The sequence below is a fragment of the Pinus tabuliformis genome, chromosome 4_2 (genome assembly GCF_031772625.1).
Source record: "Pinus tabuliformis cultivar Carrire ecotype Pingquan chromosome 4_2, CPIR1, whole genome shotgun sequence".
Classification (NCBI taxonomy): domain Eukaryota; kingdom Viridiplantae; phylum Streptophyta; class Pinopsida; order Pinales; family Pinaceae; genus Pinus; species Pinus tabuliformis.
The window spans coordinates 1,089,458,360-1,089,478,004 of record NC_142304.1 but is presented as its reverse complement, the minus strand read 5'-3'; the positions used below and the strand labels follow the sequence as shown (position 1 = coordinate 1,089,478,004).

Below are 19,645 nucleotides of genomic sequence, written 5' to 3'. Positions count from 1 at the left end.
TTTTCTTGGATGGTCAAATCACCGGCAAAACTTGTTTCCTGATGTTCATACACCTTCCCCTATCCTTAAAGTACCTTATCAAATGCTTCCCATCACTCAGATCCCCCAAATTCCTCATTTTTGCACAAACCCTAGTTTCTAGCTACAACCTGGCAATTTTCTAGGTTGGGCCTGTGTTTTGCCCTTTTGGACCCCTTCCCCTCACTCAATCTCTGAGATTCCACTTTCCCCTGCTTCCTAACATCCCTCCCTACTTCCAAAAATTTCCCCAAGAATTTAGAAGCCCCCTATCCCCTTCATTTCGCTCCATTTCGACAAAATTCCTTGTTTCACACATCGGGACAAGTTGCACTCAAATGATGTTTCAGAGCAATAAAAGATGAATTTTGGAAAACTGAGAGAGGTTTTTGTCCATAACATGCCAAAGAAGAAAAACCTCTTTCACTTTTTACACAGGTGTCATGGTTTGAGAGAAATGTCAAAAATACCGGCGAGAACGAAGGTGCTCCAAGGACGGTTGGCCAAAGCACAAAAACGAAGGAAAACGCCCGATCCACTCCAAACTTTGGCCAAAGCCTCTTTGACTGAGCATGGTACTTGATTGGGGACTCCCAGCCCAAATTTCAAGAAATTTGGAGAAAATTTTGTCATTTGTGAATTTTTTGTGCAATTTACAAGTTTTGGCTCCTCAAGGGGTCTCACCCCCGGTGAGACCCTTTGTCCTCGTAGCTCCGTTTTGCAAAAACTCAACATTTATGGATTTGTCATGCAAAGTTACACATGCCTATGGATTAGCTTGAGTTTTCATGGAGTTTTGGGTCTCCAAAAAGTCAAAATACAGCCAAATTTTGACTTTCTGCCCCTTTTTTGAGCTGCAGAAGTAGCCTTGGGAGAAGTGACTTTTGACTGGGCAAATGACCTCCAAATCCAAAAATTCCGGTTGAGTTGGAAAGTAGACTCAGAGACCTTTCCAACGAGCTATCCTGCACCTGATTCTGATACCGAGAAGGCCTCCAAAGTGCGCGACCCCTTCGGCTGGATGTGCGCGACCCCTTGGGGAATTTTGGCCAGATTTGACCAGTTCAGCCCGGAATTTGCAGATTAACACCAGTTTGACTTGCTGAGGTCGATGATGATCTTTTTGACTGTACTTGTGGCACTTTTTAGATACTTTTACTATTGTTTTACTCTTCTAGAAGTTTTCCTCATGTAAAAGAGTAAAATTGACTGTATGAACTGGTTTCCAAGTTTTTAGAGGCAAGTTGTTTTGACTGCCTATTTTGTAGTGCTTAGTTTAGGAGTTGTTCAAACAGCTCCTAGGATGGTGAGCTCGACCCCTAGAGGTGGGGAAGAGGTTAGATCATCTATATTATGTACTTTCTTGCTCATTTTCATGGTTGGACTCTTGAGGGAGGAACTATCATTGTATATTTTGCTTGTATCTCTGCAATTTGTGGCTAAGGAAGACCAGGGTTTTGCAGACATCATTGGGATTCTTGTGGACTCTTGTGTTGATGGTGTGTTCTCTTATTGTAATTGTAAGTGTGTTTATGTATTCCATCTCTTTCTTTACTGCAGCTTATTAAACAAATGAAGTGATAAAGTTTGAATTCATGCTTGCCATGCTCAGCTTTCAAATTTGTTTAATGTTTATGTTTTCCACTGTCTAGAGAGGATTCAAAGTCATTGTTTGCCCTCTTTAGCTTCTCTTTTTTCTTCCTTGATCATCCATCTCAGTTAAAGGCATCAGCACAAACTCCTACCTCGCCCCAAAGACCCACCTGCAAAACCTGAGCTCAATCCCCGCACCCTGAATTGCACTCCCTCCAATTGCCACCAAAAACCCCAAAAACTTTAAATCAACCTTTTAATCAGTTTACTAGCCTAATATCCATGTTACCTTTGATTGGTCATCTCATCCCATTGAAAATTTGCCGAGATAGACCAGAGAGAGCCTTCTCATACCCCGTAGGGCTAGCTACGAGGTGAAATGGTTTGATGTAGCTTTGAGATTTGCCTTCTCAACCTGAGGTGAGATTTCAAATGCTAACATATCCAAGTCCTCCTAGAGTAATCATCAATGAATATAACTTAATACTCATAACCACCCAAAGGCACTGAGACATACGACCACTAACATCAGTATGAATCAAGTCTAGTATACGATCTATTGTCGCTCGCTGGGAATCGTAACTTGGTGTACTTGCCCAAAGAACACCCTCTACAGACCTCATAATGCTCGACAACAAAATCAGGAACTCCAGTAGTGATCTCCCTCAGTATTCTCAAAGCTCCATGATGCATATGCACCATCCTCTAGTGCTATAACTCGCACAAGACTCTACTATTGGTAGTACTAGTGTGAGTGCTACTAGATGTGCTACTCACCAATGCTCCTGCCAACTGAAAACTGAATTTTTATAGTTTCCCAGAGTGAACTCCAATCACTTTGGCCTAAGTGATGGAAGCTCCCCTGAGATGCATCAATACCTGCCCTCCTGAGAAAGTGACATCAAACCCCTTCTCCTCCATAGCAGACATTGAAATCAAGTTCTTCTTCATCCCCAAAACATACAAAACATCCATGACCTTCCAAGGAGGCAAAGACTCCTTCTCAAAGGTCACATTCCCCACACCAACAGCTCTCAAAATGTGGTCATCTCCTGGTACAACTCAATATCAAGTGCCCTCTCTGCAATCTCTAAAAATAACTCTTGTGCACATGTCATATGGCGGGAAGCCCCGTTGTCTATGTACCACACATCAGATGATATACTCCTACTAGATGTACAAGCAATAAATGCAAAATCCTTGTCAAACTGTGAAGCAAACTGCTCCACCTCTGTTGAAGCTGCAGTACCCTTCTTCCCCTTATTCTTCCTCTCACGACACGTAGCAGCATAATGTCCCATCTTCTGACATGCCCAACATTTGACTTTGGACATATTTGTATCTTTCTTCTTCTTCTTCCCCTTTCCCTTAACCCCATCTGATGACGCCCCTTTCTTGGCCTTCCCTTTGTTCTTCCCCCTGGCTGTTAAGGCTACATCCTCCTAATCTGCTATATTCACCCCACTACTGCCAGTCTTCTGTATCTCACGCTGCACACAATCATCCCAGAATCTGTCCCAATTGGGAAGATTCTCCCTAGAGGTAACAACGTCTCCAAAGACCTCCCAAGACTTAGGAAGTTCCGCTATAGCTATCCTGACTAACTTTGTGGGTGCAACTGCCTCACCAATAGCAGTGAAATCATCACATACCTGTTTGACCCTGCCAAGATAATGAACTACACTTTCAGCCTTTGTCATCCTGATGTTCTTCAATTGTTCTTTGAGTATCATCTTCCTGCTCTCATTGGTACTCTGATAGAGAGTGGTTAGAGTTGTCCACATCTGATATGCATATGTGTTTCCTCTCATCTGAGGAACCACATGATCCTTCAGATTGTCCATCAAAATCCTTTTTACCTTTGTATTATTTCTTGTGAATTCAGCAAGTTCATCTGCAGCAGTAGGAGGTACAACCATTTGTCGCACTATGTCCCAAACTATTGACTCCTTAAACACTGTCTGAATTTTGTTCTGCCAGACGGCATAGTTGGATATCCCATCTAGTCTGTCCTCTATCCTTAAGAACATGGCCATGACTGCTATTCAAAATTTACAAAACCAAGAAATTGGAGAAATGAACTCTCCAACACACCTTGTTGTCCCAAAAGTTCAATCTATGTGAAATTTCACCTTGCTGTCCCAAAATATCAGTTTATTGTCCAAACTGAGTTTGTTGTCCAAAAACTCATTTTGTTGTCAAAACCATTGTTTGTTGTCCCAAACTACTGTCTGTTGTTCAAACTGCAATTTTCAGCCTATAACTCTGATACCATTTTGAAATTTGATGACTAAAACTTTTCCTGCAATCCCAGTCCGGTTTTAATTTCATCTTATCACTCCCATTCAGTTAAATGTCATATCCCATAAACATACAATCAAGATATAGAATTCTGGAAATGAAATTTTCAGATTAAAACACATTGGACTGTCAACACATGCTGAAAATAAATATGGCCATAAACAGACCAGCAACACATAAAAATATACACAGATTTTTGGTCAACTTAGACCCAGGCAAAACCCCTTTAATCTTCTCTGGGAAAACCTATTAGAGAGCTATTCAAATTTATTTATCTTTCAAGTTCAGGAAAAATACATTTGCAGACAAAACAAAACTGCAAAATACAACTTATCTCTTCAACCCAAAACTCCTTGAAAATTGTGCCCAGTTTGCCTCGATTTCCATGCCCACTTGAAGCTAAAAATAAGTATTGTACGGATACAGACTGTATGTATTGTACTGTAGGGATTCCCTACAAACTGTACAGATTCTCGTACCGTTGTACGGACTGTACGGATGTTTCAAAACAATATCTCAAACAACGTGTAGCTCACAGCATTAAATGATGTTCACACTGTTGAATTTTCTAAGTCTATCCATCAGAAAATTAATGTGTATTCTGTTGGTTTATTTCTTCCACTTGTTTAAATTCGAACAAGTTATTTAATACATTTAAATATCGAAATAAACACAATACAGTCACAACTTCTACAGATCATCAACTGAAAGAAAACAAGCACACAAGTGACACCGTTATTTTTGGACAAATGTCCCTGGAAAAACCCAATGCAGGAAAACTAGTGCAGCTATTCAGAGGGTTATATTATTATGCAATCCATCTGAGTGCAACAAGGTGCCTAATCCGGCTCACCCGACAGAGAAAAATACACAGCAGCAATACCTCTATATCCGAAAACAGGGATTCAGAAAACCTGTCCCACAAAACCCTCTCCGGCACAACTAAAGCTCAGTGCTGGCCCTTTTGGCCTCTGTGTCAACCCCAGGACCCTCTGCATCAACCCTCTGAGGCACTGCGGATCCTCTGGGAGCCTTTGCTTCACTCCCTCTGCCCTCTGCGTGGATGACGCAGTCTCTTTGGGCTCTACGCTACCTCTGCTGGGCTCTGCGTAGCCTAGACTGATTGTTGATCTCGCTCTCTCTGCTTCTGTGTTGGTCTCCCAGTATTGTCTCTGCCTCTCTGCCTCGTACTCATTGCCCCTCGCTACTAATCATTGATTCAACTTTGCTTAGCAACCCCACTCTAGCAAAATGAATGACTGATCACTCTAGTGTATTCTCCAACTGACACTCAAGCCTCTTCTTATACTTTTCTCGTTGGTCCATCAGTGGCCAAGATTAAATCTCTAATCAACGGCTATGATTAGATTTGGCATGATCCATGACTTTTGGAACCTTCTAACCCAATTTTATATTAATACCCGTTAATATTTTATTTTTCCTAAGTTTAGACTTAGGAACTCCATTAAAAATATTAATTATTTTAATATCTCCCAAACTAGGTACAATTTGTCCAAACCATTTCGGGGTCTTGGAGATCTCATGTGCTTTAGCCTCTCCACCAATTTTCATGGCTAGAGCACATCCGATGCTAACCCAAATCAACACGTATTGTACCTTCTATTGTATTCTATGCCTTGATTTTCGTGCCCATCTTTGCCAAGAAATCACTCCTTCAGCTTGCTACAACAAATTTCTCCTTTAGAACTTTCTCCAACTCTCAGCCTCCTTTCTTCAATCTGCTCATGAAGAATGAATGCAGTCTCTTTTCTTTTCCCCCTTTTGTTTTCCTAAATGACTTTTGGGCAACCCTAAGATTTAATGGCTCAGATTAATTTAAATCAAGGGATGAGTATTAATGTGCATTTAATTATCATTTTCTATTTTTTAACCCACCCATTAAATAAAGTACCCACATTGTACTTTGTTTAAAGTCACTTTTCACTTTATAATTTAACATTGACTTTACCACTTATAAAGTCACTTTCACTTTATAAAGTTACACTTAGGAAAAGAATTATTTTGGACATTTTTCCCTAGGTAGAGACTAACCCATGGGAAACCACCTGTCTAAGGTACATTAAAAATCAACAATCAACGTAGCAGGTGACGTGGCCACTCTTAGTTTTTGTAGCATCGGATGTGTTCAAGTCATGAAACTTGGTGGAGAGGCTAGAATACATGACATCTCCATAACAGAAATCGTTTCTGGAAATTCCACCTAGAGATGGGTTAATTAAATTATTAACCTATTTTTGGTGAGAATTCTCTAAAAACTCACACGGATTGACAGGGAATTAATCTGGGCCCTTGATTAAGTTCTAATCTTGGCCGTTGGTGCTCAAACAGAGCATTATAAGCATAAATCGATGAGTAGATGGAGAATACACTAGAGACACTTGAGCAGTGCGATTTCCTTGGCAAATCAATTTCTAGATAGCAGCAACAGTTGCTGGAGAGCCAAAGATCGAAGCAAAGACAGTGAGGGGTAGGGACAGTGATCCAAAGGAAGTTTTCTAGACCCGAAGAGGCAGCAACAAGTGACAAAAGTGAACCACGCAGTAGTTGAGGCAAAGCAGTTCAATTTAGCTGGGGAGGAAGTCGATTCAACTTCCAGAGGCCGGGAAAGTCTTCCAGAGGGCCGGAGAGTCACTTCCAACAGCAGAGGCAAGCAAGACAGCTTGCTTGAAGGCTGATCTAAGCCACACGTGTGAGAGGCAGCACAGGACTGCGCAGAGGGCCTATGCTGGGGTTTGGACAGCTAGTTTTTTCAGGAGTAGCCAGTGTCGGGATTGCTTGTGGAGTGAGAGAATTTCTTCTCTCTAATTATTTTTGTCAGATACTTGCTGTTTGGATTGCCAGTTGGGCATCCATAGATTGTACTCAGATTTCACTGCTGCATAATAATAAAACCCTCAACTGCTGCACCGGTTTTCCCAAGTTGGGTTTTTCCGAGGACTTTTGTCCAAAAATAATTGTCATATTTTTATGTGCTAGATTTTATCAATTTCCAGCACTATTTTTCTTCCATAATTTATTAGTGAAAATCACAGTGTCAATTATTTGATATTTGTCGTAGCAGACAACAAATAAATTGTTAAATTAAATTAACATTTAGGAAAATAATTTCCAGTTGTTGTGATAGTTGAAATTTTCACATAGTATTAGAGTGTGAATGATCGGCCAAGAAGCTTAGAAGCGGAGAAGGGAATTTCGTTGTTCAGAGGGCGCAGCAGGCCAAAATTCTCAGATGTTGCACAGTACCCAAACAAGTAGAACAAATTGTTGGGGCAGTACAAATTGTTGGGGCAGGAGTTTGATTTTTCAGTGCAAGTTGGCAGAAAAATTCGATTTGCCCAAGACAATGATTCCAACAGTGAGAGGAAGCAGTGGCAGCTCCGATTTTCGCTGAGCATATTTCTGGTTGGACACAGAGGGTTTTGCAGTAGCAAAATCAACGTCACGTGGAAGAGAAATTGCACAAACAGACGAAGATTTCTCTCAGAGGGTTTCTCGCCAGGAAATCCACTTCTTTTCCAGTTGCAGGTGGCAATAGCAGCTAGCAAAATTGTGCATTCCAGGAGGGAGTGCAAGTAGCAAAGCAGTAGTCGAACAGAGGAAGAGGGAGTTTCCAAACCAGTTTCAGAGATGGCCACAGCTGGGCTTAGAGATCAGGACTATGTCATCTAGAAGGCTAGGATGTCCTTCCTTCTAGATGAATATGGCCTAAAAGCCTATGTGGACAATGTTGTAGCAATACCCCAAGATGCAGATCAGCTGAAGGGGTACAGAAAGGAAATGGCAAAGGCGAAGAGGATGCTTTTGGATGGAGTTCGAGATCATATAGCCTTGAATATTTCTAGCTAGAATACTGCCAGGGAAATGTGGGTAGCTCTCTCCACGCTATATCAGAGTTCTTCCGAGCAGGAAGATGTTTCTCTAGGAGAAGCTAAGAACCATCAGGATGCAGAAGGGTGAAGGCATAGATCCCTTCCTCACTTGAATTCAGGAGGTCTGAGATCAACTAGCAGTGGTTGGGGAGGTACCCCAACCCACAGAGCTTGTACGATTAGCACTAAACAGTGTCTCATAGGACTGACAAGTGTTTGTCCAAAGCATATTGGGCAAAGATACTTGCCTAGTTAGGACAGAATGTGGGCCGATCTACATTAGGAGGAGTTGAGGCGAGCTCTAGTAAAGAGCACCATCAACGGTCGCAGCAACAAGACTGTGAAGACTGAGAAGGAAAAGGAGAATGTGACCCTTGCATCAAAGGGTCTCAGCAAAGGGTAAGGGGAGCAGAAGAAGAAGAAGAAGGACCTAACAAAGGTCAAGTGCTTCAAATGTCGTGAGCTTGGTCACTATAGTACGCAATGTCCTCTTAGGAAGAACGACAATGCAGAGAAGCGAGACCAGCAAGCAGCATCTGCGGAAATAGACAAGCTTTTCTCTGGGCTAGAGGAAGAGTTTTATATGTTCGCAGATATACCTCCCGGAGTGAGGTGGGGTGATTTGGTGTTGTAGCCCCAGAGAGCTACAGGATTGGGCAGGATCCATTGAGGAGTCCACCTCATGGATCATTACCTTTCGATAGGGGCCCAGAGTGTTCAATAGCAAGATGGATTAGTGGCAGTTGAAATAGCGAATACCAGATTGATAGTTGCAGACTAGTAGCAGTCAGGTGCTAGGGCGCGCAGTGCAGAGTGGCACAATGCAGAGTCAGCAGCAACGCAGATTCTTCAGTGACAGTGCAAAGGCTAGTAGCAGACATGTCTCGAGAGACAGATGCATCATACTAATCACAACTGATTCAGTATTTTGGATGCTTCTCAATTACAGTTGTTGCAGTTGCAATAGCAACAGTTGAGAGGGAGTTGCAATGCAGATGCAAGGTTGGCAGCAGTATGGAAGTGTCAGCAGCAGCACAGATGCAGCATTAGAGTTAGCACAGTGGTTGATGGATAGCGACTAAGGAAACCGCGCAGTGACTGAGGAAGCAGCACTGTGACTAAGGGAGCAGCATTGTGACTGAGGGAGTAGTGCAATCATTTCCAGCAGAGTTTCTTGTCAGACATCAATAGTGTGACAAAGGATGATACAGAGATAGGGTGTTGTAGCAAGGTATGCAACACTAGAACACAATCCTCGATAAGAGGGAGTGTTAGTTTTTGTAGCACCAAATTTGTTCTAGTCACAAAACTTCATGGAAAGGCTAGAATACATTAGATCTCCATAACCCAGAAATCGTTTCTTAAAATTCCACCTAGAGATGGCTTAATTAGATTATTAACCTATTTTTTAATGTTAGTTAAGTCTAAACTTAGGAAAATTGGTTAATTAATCATAATTAATTATGTCAAGGTGAGAATTTTCTAGAAACTCACACGGATCGACAAGGAATTAATCTCAGCCCTTGATTAAGTTCTAATCTTGGTCGTTGGTGCTCTAGCAGAGGATTATAAGAAGAAGTTGATGGGTGGATGGAGAATACGCTAGAGACACCTGAGCAATTTGATTTCCTTGGCAGATCGATTCCCAGAGAGCAGCCGTAGTTGTCGGAGAGCCAAAGATCGAAGCAAAGCCACTGAGTGGCAGGGACAGTGATCCAAAGGAATTTTTCCAGATCTGGAGAGGCAGCAATAAGTGACAGAAGTAATCCACACAAAAGCATTGCAAGGACTATGCAGTAGCTAAGGCAGAGCAGTTCGATTTAACTGGGGAGGAAGCCGATTCAGCTTCCAGAGGGCCAGAGAGTCACTTCAAGCAGTAGAGAGAGGCAAGGCGGCTTGCTTGGAAGTTGATCTAAGCCACATGTGTGAGAGGTAGCGCAAGGACTACGCAGAGGGCCTACGTTGGGGTTTGGACGGCTAGTTTTTTCAAGAGGATCCAATGTCGGGATTGCTTGTGGAGTGAGAATTTCTTCTCTCTAATTATTTTTGTTAAATACTTGTTTGGATTGTCAGTTGGGCATCCATAGATGGTACTCAGATTTCACTACTGCATAATAATAAAACCCTCAAGTATTGCACCAATTTTCCCAAGTTGGGTTTTTCCAGGGACTTTTGTCCAAAAATAACTGTCATATTTTTATGTGTGCCAGATTTTCTCAGTTTCCAACGCTATTTTTCTTCTGCAGTTTATTTGTGATAATCATAGTGTGAATTATTTGATATTTGTCGTACCAAACAGCAAATAAATTGTCAAATTAAATTAACAATTTGGAAAATAATTTCAAAATGTTGTGATAGTTGAAATTTTCACATCCACAGTGCAACGTGGCAACCTAGGAGCAAGACACGTGTCAGTTAGATTTGGGGTTTTTCTGGGGCCATGTGGCCTATAAATGATTGACATGTGGCAGCCCAAAGTGGAGCCACATGGAGGGTGATGTCACCCCGATAATAAAAGTCATTGACGTCATCCTAGCACCTCATCCCCGGCAATTTCTCGTGGTGCTGGGTTTAACCCCACCGGGATTTTATCCGTGTGGTGATGTGGAGACGATGGGGCCCATATGCGCGCGATGGCAAGTAAAGGTGAAGTTGCGTAGGGAGGAGGGTCCATGAGGATGACAAGCCATCGGTTGTAGTGCTTATCTAGCAGCTTGATGTGGTGTCATGGTGTGTCGGTCCACATAACCCCAGCCATTCCTCACAATATGTTCAACAGGGAACTACAAAGGAACCTGCCAGGATTTTATCCTCGGGGTGAGGTGGCAAAGGGAGCCCAAACAACGTATGTTTTATAATATATATGTGTTATGATTGTGGAAAGCCATTACACCGGACATGAACAGGTTGGCAGCTGATATGAAATGACCTAGCAAGATTGGGTTAGCAGCTTCCATGTAGGCAATGACATGGATAGCCACATGGGCACCATGTGGCAAGTTAGATGATGTGGCGAGACCTAACAAGCCAGACTTTGAACGACCACATCTTTTGATCCGAGAGTCAGATCGACGTTGATTTGGGGTAGCATCAGATGTGCTCTAAGCCTCAAATTTTGACGGGAGGTTTACGCACATGCATTCCAAAGAACCAGAAACTGTTTTGGGAAATTCTACCCAGAGATGATTTTATTAAAATAATTAATATTTTTAATGGAGTTCCTAAGTCTAAACTTAGGAAAATTAAAATATTAATGGGTATCAATCTAATTGTGGGTGAAACTTATAGAAAAAGACGGAGATCAAGTCAAAACGATCTAAGCCTTTGATTAAGAGTTAATTTAGGTCATTGGTTGTCCAACATGAAGATATAAGAAGGGGCTCTTGCAGTTGAGGGGCAGGGATAGCTTCTAGAGAGAGTGATTTTCTAAGCTGGAGAATCATTAGCAGAGAGAGGCAGAGAGTAATCCAGCAATGGCAGCGCTGAGCCAGAGGGGCTGACGCATAGGCAGCACAGAAGCCAGTGAGGAGTCCAAAATTTGCAGAGGGAATTAGAGTTTCAGACGCCGAGAGCCTGGGTGTGAGAGCGGGAGGCGGAAATCAAATCACCTGGGCAGCAAATTGACCAGCCATAGCAGTGACACAGTCCCCAGAGAGCTTGATGTTGGGCTAAAGCAAATACTATGCAGAGGCAGCCAGAAAAGCCAGGGGCAATCAGTCTGGAGTTGGATCAGCCAGGATTTCCAGTGATAGTGTGAGGTAACCTCGCAATTCTTTTTGCCAGTATTTCTCTCTGTAACTGCATTACCTTGTGAGGTATTCAGAGATGTATTCAAAATTTGTTACTACTTAATAATAATAAACCCTCTGCTGCACTGGTTTTCCCGCATTGGGTTTTTCCGGGGACATTTGTCCAAAAATAACGGTTTCCATTATGTTGCATTCTTTTTCTTTCTCGGTATCTTGTTTCCGCTTATAATTTAATTAAGTGAAGGCTGCAGTAGTATTTACTTCGATATTTACCATAAAACACAGTAAATAATTTGTGTGGATTAACAAGTAGGAGAAGTAACATCAGGTTGCTATAGTAAGGGTTCCTATTGTGGAATTTTCACATGGTATCGAAGTTGCAAGTGAAGCAAGAAGAGCAGAGCTGGTAGATCCAGCGCTGAGCAGAAAAGGGAAACCGAAAGGTTGCAGGAGGCAGCAGTTCGAAACCCCCAAAGGCTAACGTAGTTCCAAGCCGGGAGTGCAGATTTTCGAGGCAGTCTTTCTCTGAGGGAGCCGATAGAGAGGACTTCTAGTTCGATTTTTTGCAGGATCAGAGGGAGCGACATTGAAGCCTCAGCGTGAGAGAGCTAGTGGGACGCAGATTTTCAACAAGTCGTTTGTTAGGCTAAAAAACATCAGAAGAGAGAAGAGAACCACCTTGAGGGAACTTTTCCTCAGCAGACTTCCCGCCAAGAAGTTCGTTTTCTCATTAGCTAAGCAACAGTAGTGAGAAGCAAAGAGGGTATTTTCAACAATTTTGGCAGATATGGCAACCAGTGGCTTGAGAGATCGAGACAGGTTGGACAGAGCATCCAACTATGTCATCTGGAAGGCTAGAATGTCTTTCCTTCTAGATGAGCATGCCCTCAAGACGTACGTCGATAGTGTGGTAGTTGAACCTGCAGATGCAGATCTGCTGAAGAAGTACAAGGCTGAGATGGCAAAGGCCAAGAGGATGATCCTGGATGGAGTCAAGGATCACGTGGTGTGCCACGTTGCTAGCAGAGCGACTACTAAGGATATGTGAGATGCCTTGACCACGTTATATCAAGGATCTTCCGAGCAGCGAAAGATGTACTTGGAACAGAAACTGAGATCTGCTCAGATGCAGAAGGGAGAGCGTGTGGATCCATTCCTCACGAAGCTGAAGGAGACCCATGATGAGTTGTCGGCTGCGCGACATACACCTCAGGATTCAGAGTTAGTTAGAAAGGCCCTAAATTCTGTCTCAAATGAGTAGCAAGTCTTTGTCCAGGGTATCCTGGGTAGAGCAACATTGCCTAATTGGGATGAGAGGTGGGCCGCTCTAAAACAAGAGGAGTTGAGGAGAGACCTGGTCAAGGTCAAACTTGACGAAAGCGGCAGTAGCAGTGGGTCAAAGCCCAAGGAGGAGAAGGAGAATGCAGCCCTTGCATCAAAGGGGCAGCAAGGGCAACAGAGACGAAAGAAGGATGTCTCCAAGGTGAAGTGTTTCAGATGTGACAAGATGGGCCACTATGCATCCCAGTGTCCTTTGAAGAAAAAGGACAAGGATGAGAAGCACAATCCTAAGGTTGCGGCAGCAAAGATTGAACAAGAGGAGTTCGCCATGACAACCAAGATACCTCCAGGAGGAAGGTGGGCTGATTCGGAGTTGTAGTTCGAAAGAGCTACAGATGGGTAGGATCCTTGAGGAGTCCGCCTCTTGGATCAATACCTTGGTACGGGAGCCCAGTCTTGCAGTAGCAGGATGGACTAGTGTTGGGTGGTGCCGAAGAGTGTCGGGGAGACATTTGCAGTGGCTAGGAGCACCAGAATCTAAGCAACGCAGAGCAGAGTTGACAGCAGTGCAGATGACACAAAGCAGAGGTCAGCAGCAGCGTAGTAGATTCAGTGGGTCAGCGCAAAGACTAGCAGCAATCAGTTCTAGCATTCACGTGGTATCATATTGAACACACTTAGTTCAGTAATTTTGGATGTTTTTCAGTTGCTTCTCTCAGCAACTGATCTGCAGTATGGATGCAGTGTTAGCAGTGGCAGTGCTAGCAGCATAGCAGATGCAGCATTTGAGAGGGAGTTGTGGTACAGATGCAGCATTGAATGTGGTAGTGTCAAAGGCGGCAGTACAGTTACAACAGCAATGCAGTAGTTGTTGGACAGCATGTCAGACATCAGCTGCGCAGAGGACGATGCTTTAGATTCAGAGCATTATGCAACATCAGTATATTGTTAGAGCACAGTCCTCGCGAAGAGGGCGTGTTGATATGGGGTAGCATCGGATGTGCTCTAAGCCTCAAATTTTGCAGGTAGGCTTGGGCACATGCATTCCAAAGAACCCAGAAACCGTTTTTGGAAAATCCACCCAGAGACGATTTTATTAAAATAATTAATATTCTTAATGGAGTTCCTAAGTCTAAAATTAGGAAAATTAAAATATTAATGGGTATTAATTTGGGTGAAACTTCTAGAAAAAGACAGAGATCAAGTCAAAACGATCTAAGCCTTTGATTAGGAGTTAATCTAGGCCAATGGTTGTCCAGCAGGAAGATATAAGAAGGGGCTTGAGGGTCATTTGGAAAATACACCGAGAGATCAAGAAAATCGATTGAGGAGATTTCTTGCAGCAAAGGGGCAAGGATAGCAGCTTCCGGAGAGAGAGAGTGATTCTCAGTCAGAGAATCATCAGCAAAGAGAGGCAGAGAGTGATCCAATAGCCTTGACGCAAAGGCTGACGCAGGGCCAGAAGGGCCACGCAAAAGCAACGCAGAGGGAGAGAGAGAAAATCGAAAATCAGAGCAGAGGGCCAGTTCCAGCAGCCGGAAGCGGGGGTGTGAAACCGGGAGGTTGAGAGCAGTGACTCTGGGCTACTGATCAATTCTCCAACTAGGTGACGGTGTGCCTGAGAGGGTTGACGCTGGGACAGTGTAGAGGCAACGCAGTGATAGCGCAGAGCCTGCCAGTGTTTCTCTCTGTAATTGAATAACACAGTGATGTATTCATAATTTGCTACTGCCTAATAATAATAATAAACCCTCAGAGCTACTGCACCGGTTTTCCCGCATTGGGTTTTTCCGGGGACTATTATCCAAAAATAACGGTGTCCTATGTGTTTCTAATTTACTTGTTCAGTTTCTATGTTTCAGAATCATATTTAATTTGGTGTGGGTTGCTTTAGTAATTTGCTTCAATATTTCATGAAAAAATCTGAAATAAGTTTGTAACATAATTTACAATCTAAGAGAAGTAGATTCAGTTGGTTGCAGTAGGATTCCTGAGATTGTTAGATCTAGGAATTTTCACAATTGAGGCAAATCTTATATCATCGAAAAGATCTAAATGAGGCAAACACAATGATGTTATCCATGTTAAATTTTGAGGAAGTCGAAAGAGATCAAAAAATTTAGACCCCATTTGCATAACTAGACTTTAGAGATCGAGTCATCAGAGTAACTGCCTCCTTCTACCCTTAGTAGGCGCTATGGATAGTAGGGGGTGTGTTACACCATAAAAGTCATTGGAAAATAGCTAAAAGGATCATTTGGCATATTTAAGGTACAGTTTAGTTTGGGATACATATTACATTTCAAGGGGTACTCCTTTGTTGGTTGGTTTCACTGATTCAGATCAGGCTAGCAACCCGGATGATCAAAAGTCTTCTACAAGTTATGTTTTTAGTCTTTATTCTGAACCTGTCACTTGGGCTTGTAAAAAGCAGTGAGCTATTGCTCGTTCTTCAACAAAAGCAAAGTATGGAGCAACAGTTAATGCAAGTCAAGAAGTCTTGTGGCTTCCATAGATCCTTTCAGAGTTTGGATTCCAGCAGTGGCATCCAACCACCCTCTCAAGCTTGCCAAAGATCCAATTCAGCATCAATGCAGAAAACACATTGAGCTACAAATGCACATCATCAAAAGGCTCATTCATGATCGAGCTATAGAAGTGCTCTTTCACCCTACAAATGATCAAGTTGCAAACATTTTCACAAAGTCTCTTACAAAAGCAAAGTTTTCTAAACTTCAACCTAAGTTAGGAGTTCAGAAAATTGTCATTAAGGAGGGATAGGCTCTAATGCCTCCTCCTTTTTCCTATTGTGTCACTTTTGCAAATCCTTCAAACCTATCCCAACTTGTTCTTAAGAGGGGATGTTAGGATATTTAGACACTTAGGAGTTAGTTAAATTCAACTTGGTCTAATGTGTCTATTAGGTAAAAGTGTGTTTCTCAATGTGTTTATTTAGTATGTATGCATTAGTTGCATTGTAATCCAATAGTCACTAAGTTCTAGATATAGAGTGATCCGATGGCCGATATTCTCCTCGATACTAATAGCTATTGATCTGTGGCTTAACACCCAATTGGTCCATGATCACTATTTAAAGAGCATGGAGGGTCATGGTTGATGATCGATTGTGAGAACTCTCTTATGTGAAAAAAAAAATCCATTAACAAAATTGCCTCAAGTGGCCACATTGGTGAAGCCCATGGACTATTTCCCTCGTAGAGAGTTCTAACCATATGAAAATACTAGCATTACAATCTTCGCTCTAGTTGTGTGGGTGGTTACTACAGGTGTTCATCCTGTATGGAATACACTGTTTTCCCAAACAGCACAAACATCCAAAGAAAGAGATGTCATGACAAGGCCATACACACAATCCAATCTCACCTGAACTCTATCCTCCCCTATCTAAAGTTGGATCAAGTGATCCAACTCCCATAATCCAGCACTTTTCCTCAATTGGGGTCAAAGCATTGCCTTACACCTCATCCAAGCTTGCTTTTCCACACCACTAACCATCATACCAACACTACTACCCCAATCACCATCCCACTCAACCATATGAAAGTCACCACCAATGATTTGATCTGCATCTGGGAAGGAGTAAGCCATCCAATCCCAGAGACAGGTCCTTTTAAAATTGAGATTTGAGCATAAACTGAAGCCATCCAATCCCAGAGACAGGTCCTTTTAAAATTGAGATTTGAGCATAAACTGAACTGAACCCAAACAGCTGTTCCTGAACCAAAAGGGTGATCCAAACACATAAATTCTGCAAATTTGGCATTTATATCACAGATCTGAATTGATCACTTAACAATTTGAGGTTTAGAAGTAGAAATTTTGAATAATTTCCTCACAGATAGGAGAGTTTGATTGCATATTTGAGGCTGTTTTCACTGCTGATATTTGAAGAGTAAGCTTCAAGTCCTTAGGGAGACCCCCCTTGTTAAACTAGTGCACGCTAGTCTGGAAGTAAGAGATAGAATTGGTAGCAGAAGTACTTTCTCTAGCTTATCACAGAACGACTCCTTTCAAATGATGCTTTCAAGTGATAACAAAACCATAGACATTGGGCCCTTCCATCCTTCCATAATTGATTCCTGTAGTGAAACATAAATACCAATGTTCCATGATGTTTCTGGGAGGCAGGGTGAGGGAACGAAAAAACATGTTCAGGGGATGTGTTAAAACTTGAAACAACCCCCAAATTTTAGGAAACAAAATGGGAAACATGTGTCAGGGACCCCATCTAAAATATTTAAACAACAAAAGTATAAAGAGGTATTTATGTCGTAGAAACAATTCCAAGCCCTAAAAGGCCCTTCTTTTGGCCTTTAGGTAGTCCTGTACTTGGTTGTTTATGATCTTTGTATCATATTTTCTGTTCATATAAGCAGCATTTTCCAAAAAAAACAGTGCATAAGTTTAAGATGACAATACGGTTAATTTTTTTAGCATGCATAGAATATTCCTCTAAACAAATCATGTTGTGACATTATTTCAGATGAACAAAAGGCTTCGATGCTGAGATCTGTAACTAAAATGTACCTTTACTGACAGAGAAATGCTTACCTGGATTAAGTTTCTTAATATAATTGTCCAAAACATCCAATTCTGTTGCCATTTTCAACTGCTCATCTTCTTCTGTAGACTTGCTTTCTGCACATGGCATCTGTGAAGCCAATTCATCTTGGTTTGGTTCCAGTTTTGTAGCATAAACTTCTGCAACAATTAACTGATCAGATTTAGCTGCTACATCCTGGCCCTGATGTGCTTTGCCATGAAGTTTGTTGAAATAAGAATCTAAGATACCCAACTGTTTGTGTGATTTTTGTTGCTGCTCAGAATTAGCAGCTGCCAAGCTACATCCCTCTCTCTCTTCAGATCTGCCTGAATCTAATTCTGCCAGATTATGTGTTGCAGAAGCACCTGTGTCAGTCTCACTATGTTGAGTAGAATCCTGCGGCACTGAGTGAGAGATTATGGATCCTTTGCCTCCTCTACGAATACCATAGCCTGTATTTTTTTGGCTATTCAATTTTAAGAATCCAACCTGAGACACTTTTGGCCCTCTCTTTTGCAATCTAACCCATGCTTCAGACTTGCAGAGAGTATTTCGCCTTCTATTTAAACTTTCAAATAAAACACCATCTGTTAACACACTTCCCTCGTAGAGAACCACTGGATACATTTGACTACTGACCAAATCCTTGCACAAACAGCTGCAATATAGTGGACCCATACTTCTCATAGAATATTATTTAAACATCTCTGCCACAGTAGTAATCCAGATTCCATACAAATCCATTCCCTAGTAATCAGCTATATGCACATTCCAAAGTTCAATCAATTAGCATTATTTAAATCATCTACATAAACTAACTTATCTATTGCAAATGACCATTTTCTTCAGAAAAAAATCTCAGCTGAGCAAACTCCCAAGAGAAAGAAGTTAGTAAAAGGAAAAATACGTGAAAGTGCAGATTGCTAGTCTGTGAAGACATAAAAATAAACGTAGGTATGCCCACCTAATATTTTATATGTGACGACGGCAGTTTACAGGATAATATTCCAGAAAATATAAACAATGCTCAACTATTATAATGGATTTGTTTACAAACAGCCCATTAGTTTTGTTGATTAGCTGTTTCTTTGAATTCACTCGTTGAAAATTTGGAGGGCCATTTGCTTCATCCATTGCATTCAGCTTCTCCACCTGCAATTTCCCATCAGTTACCACACCTGCCTCACTCTGACTCAGGGAACAAGAAGGTGAACAAATTTCCAGAAATTAGGGTCATGTTACTCCTTAATAATGAATGAATAGCATTGTATTTCTTGAGACAATCAGATGATTTCAATAAGCAATTTAGACAATCCTTCTCAGAAACCATTTTTGACTTTTTCAATTTCTACTATTCTCCCTCCAAAATGAATTTTTGCCAAGCTGCTCTTTTAGTATGTTGAGCATCCTATGATACCATTTCGAAGTGGTGATAAACTTCATTTTTTCCATCCAGAACTCTGATGAACATGTGCACCTGCCAACTTATTGCTTCTTTCGAAAACCGACATTTCCATAATGTTCTAATGTTCAGATACTTTCTCCATTTGTGTGAATCAGAATTAACAATTCCCTGATATTCTTTACCTAAATCCATTCAAGCTTGATAAACTGTCACTATTTTCTCACATAGGCTTTGTTGTCACACAAAATGTCCAGGCACCACGACAACGGCTTAGATCGGGGGTTGTCACCCTGATCCCCAATCTCTCCATTTAAGTTGTCTCCCTACAACGGGCTAAGGGGGGTAGACCCTACGGAAATGGAATGAAGAAGAACTAGTTGGGAACCAACCAGGGCGGGAGACACAGTGAAACGACCAAGTACTTGATTAAGATTTAGCAAGACTTATAAGATTTGATTAAATTTAAATGATTGATACCAGTGCCTTATGGAGTCAACAATCTTGCTAAGGAAATTACGACCAAGGAATTGATTTGCAATTGCTGCTTGGATGAATAAGTATCTTATATGAAATGCAGATCCTAAAGCTAATGTGAGATGCAGGATCTTGGTAAATTTTAGTTAAATGTCTATCTAAATTTAAACCCTTCAATCCTTTCTATATTGACCCTGATTTCATAGTAATTGGCAGAGAGAAGATAAGGTGAAGCACACTAAGGTGTTATTACCGATACCTCTCCTGAAAATCTAACATACCTGGTGCCTCCAGCACTGCAGAGAGTTGTGGCTCTGACGACCGCAAGGTCACCGTTTTAAATACTATTAAAAGCAGGTTTCTCAAGCAA

General features: G+C 41.8%; 1 protein-coding gene across 5 annotated transcripts in view; it reads right to left on the bottom strand.

Moving 5' to 3' along the window:
- Positions 1-19,645, bottom strand: part of LOC149173433 (Rhomboid-related intramembrane serine protease family protein) — a 200,259-nt gene that overhangs the window by 114,671 nt on the left and 65,943 nt on the right. For all 5 annotated transcript variants that reach the window (XM_089424599.1, XM_089424600.1, XM_089424598.1 and 2 more), the window contains one exon: positions 17,405-18,154. In XM_089424599.1, the coding sequence (XP_089280725.1) occupies positions 17,405-18,083 (679 nt within the window). In that variant the 5' untranslated portion in view covers positions 18,084-18,154. The remainder of the gene's footprint in view (positions 1-17,404; positions 18,155-19,645) is intronic.